The sequence below is a fragment of the Dichomitus squalens genome, assembly GCF_000275845.1.
Source record: "Dichomitus squalens LYAD-421 SS1 unplaced genomic scaffold DICSQscaffold_528, whole genome shotgun sequence".
In the NCBI taxonomy this organism is placed as follows: Eukaryota; Fungi; Basidiomycota; class Agaricomycetes; order Polyporales; family Polyporaceae; genus Dichomitus; species Dichomitus squalens.
The window spans coordinates 1-2,038 of record NW_006767410.1 but is presented as its reverse complement, the minus strand read 5'-3'; the positions used below and the strand labels follow the sequence as shown (position 1 = coordinate 2,038).

At 50.2% G+C, this 2,038-nt stretch overlaps 2 protein-coding genes across 2 annotated transcripts; one reads left to right on the top strand and one right to left on the bottom strand.

The window, feature by feature from the left end:
- On the top strand, positions 1 to 202 carry DICSQDRAFT_74950 (uncharacterized protein; the record flags this gene model as incomplete). The annotated part of the gene is made up of 1 exon (XM_007371958.1): positions 1 to 202. A coding segment is annotated over one exon (202 nt), but the record flags the coding sequence as incomplete, so codon positions are not given.
- A 163-nt stretch (positions 203 to 365) lies between these two features.
- DICSQDRAFT_74952 (uncharacterized protein) lies at positions 366 to 695 on the bottom strand (the record flags this gene model as incomplete). The annotated part of the gene is made up of 2 exons (XM_007371957.1): positions 366 to 572; positions 630 to 695. The coding sequence occupies 2 exons, from the start codon at positions 693 to 695 to the stop codon at positions 366 to 368; spliced, it is 273 nt and encodes a 90-aa protein (XP_007372019.1).
- Between the last annotated feature and the right edge of the window lie 1,343 nt (positions 696 to 2,038).

The window sequence follows — 2,038 nt, the reverse complement described above, 5'->3', positions numbered from 1 at the left end:
GCGAAAGTTCCATTTCTTGCGCGACAATCTGGTGGCTACAGGAGAAGCTGAAATACAATGGGTACCTACGGAGGAAATGGTAGCGGACATTTTTACAAAGGCCTTACCTCGAGAGAAACACTGGAGGTTTATGCGGGCTATGGGTCTTAGGCAGCGCTTGAGTGGGAGTGTCGGAATGCGGTCAGGTGACGTGTCAGATTAGATTAGATTACCTTACCTTCCTGTTATAGTAGACAAGCACTGCCACCTGCCAGCGGTGTAGACAGTGCTGGCTTCGCTCCTTCCTTTCCTCAGTCAGTGATCTTCCCACTAGACTGAGGTATGTTCATCTTCTATTCCCATACTATACTGTACTCATATGGTTCTTAGAGTCCTCTGTACAGGTATAGTCCTAATACAGTCAGTGATCTTCCCACTAGACTGAGAGTCCTCTGTACAGGATCTCTTATAGTCAATACGACGTACAGAAAAGCAATCATCTCTCCGATTGATACACATAGACAGTATACCACAGAGCCAACGAGACTGTACCCCAGGAAAGACCCAATGGGACCACCAGATCTCAAGGCCTCCTGAAACGGACGTAATCTCAGTATCACGATACTGCGCACCGAGTGACAGTGTCGTACCGAAGAGCCCAGGAAGAGACCGGTACCGATGACACCACCTTGGGGTTCGGATGTTCGAACGTACATGAGTATGGAGTGCTAGTAAAAAGCGGTCCTGACTCACCGATCGAGATCATGCCAACTGAAGACAGTAGTTTGAGATCCTTCATCATTAGCATACCATGAAACGTATCACTAACAGCGGGACTGACTTTGACTGCGCGAGAGCTGTGGAGGGAGATCATCTTTGATGCGCTGCCATCTTCGCTGGAACTTCAGTATCCGGGCCCGTTGCTGCTGAAGCTTGTGGCGTGTGGTGACAGGCACTTCTATACGGACTACGTGTTCGACACGTTTGGCTTTGGGCCGTTCTCGAAGGCTACTAGTGTCCATCGTCGGTGCCACGCTCGGGAGGATATCACAGATAGACCACGGTTCTGAGTGAGGAGAAGGGAAACTCTCCTGTTGTCGTACTCCTTTAGAACAAGATATCAGAAGCACGTCGCCAGCGAGCCCCGGCCTCGAAGTTGAGTACTGCGAACCCTAGTACCTGAGCGACGGTTATTCGTTGACCCGAGACGCAGACTGTCCTGGTTCCCTGTGCTGAAATGCTGTGCATTTCTGGACTATCATGACTGTACTGAGCTGTCTGCCAAATGTCAACGATGCTGGTGGACGATAGCAATGGGGATAGGCAGCGCCCGGGTTAAGCGAGGAGGCGCGCGTCAGAGCGCCCGCCTTCACTTATGTGGACGGGGCTTGAATTGCATGATAATCTACTCTAGACGACGGCTCGATAAGACGGCAGGACAATGCTGGTGGCTGAAGGACGGTCGACAGGTATAAGGAAGATCTCTCTCCGTACTTCCCCGTTATGACTGAGATGAGTGGTGAAGAGGTATCATGGACATCGAATGTGCAAGGTCTCTCGTGGCGATTTTCGAATTAGGGCTTAGATATGTGGATGAGAGGTAAATGGAGAAACTGCACGAGAGAATCAATAGTGCATTAGCTCCTCAACAACTTTTCAGTGAGCACCCATAGCTTAAAGTGAGCTCAGCAGGATAAAATTCACGATGTTTGTGGAAGGCGGCTGGCTTACATAATGTCGAAGCGCTCGGCGTTGAGTGGACAGGAGTTGCGATGACTACCCAAAATGGTAGCACCAGCCTTCCAGCTCACTTCCCCTGCACACCATGGCTCGCCGTTCATGTGCGCAGAAAGCTCATTCAAGCAGGAGTATGAATGCTATAAATAGCCGGAAGCATCGCAACATAGAAAACATCCCTCCCACACCTCCTGCCAACAGCACCTTATTGCCCCCATCCTCGCCCATCCAGCGCGATCATCCCATGCAGCGGTGTGGAAGGTATTTTGTCCAAAAAATCAAGTTCCCAAAACTACTAAATCAGCACAGGTTAAACATGACA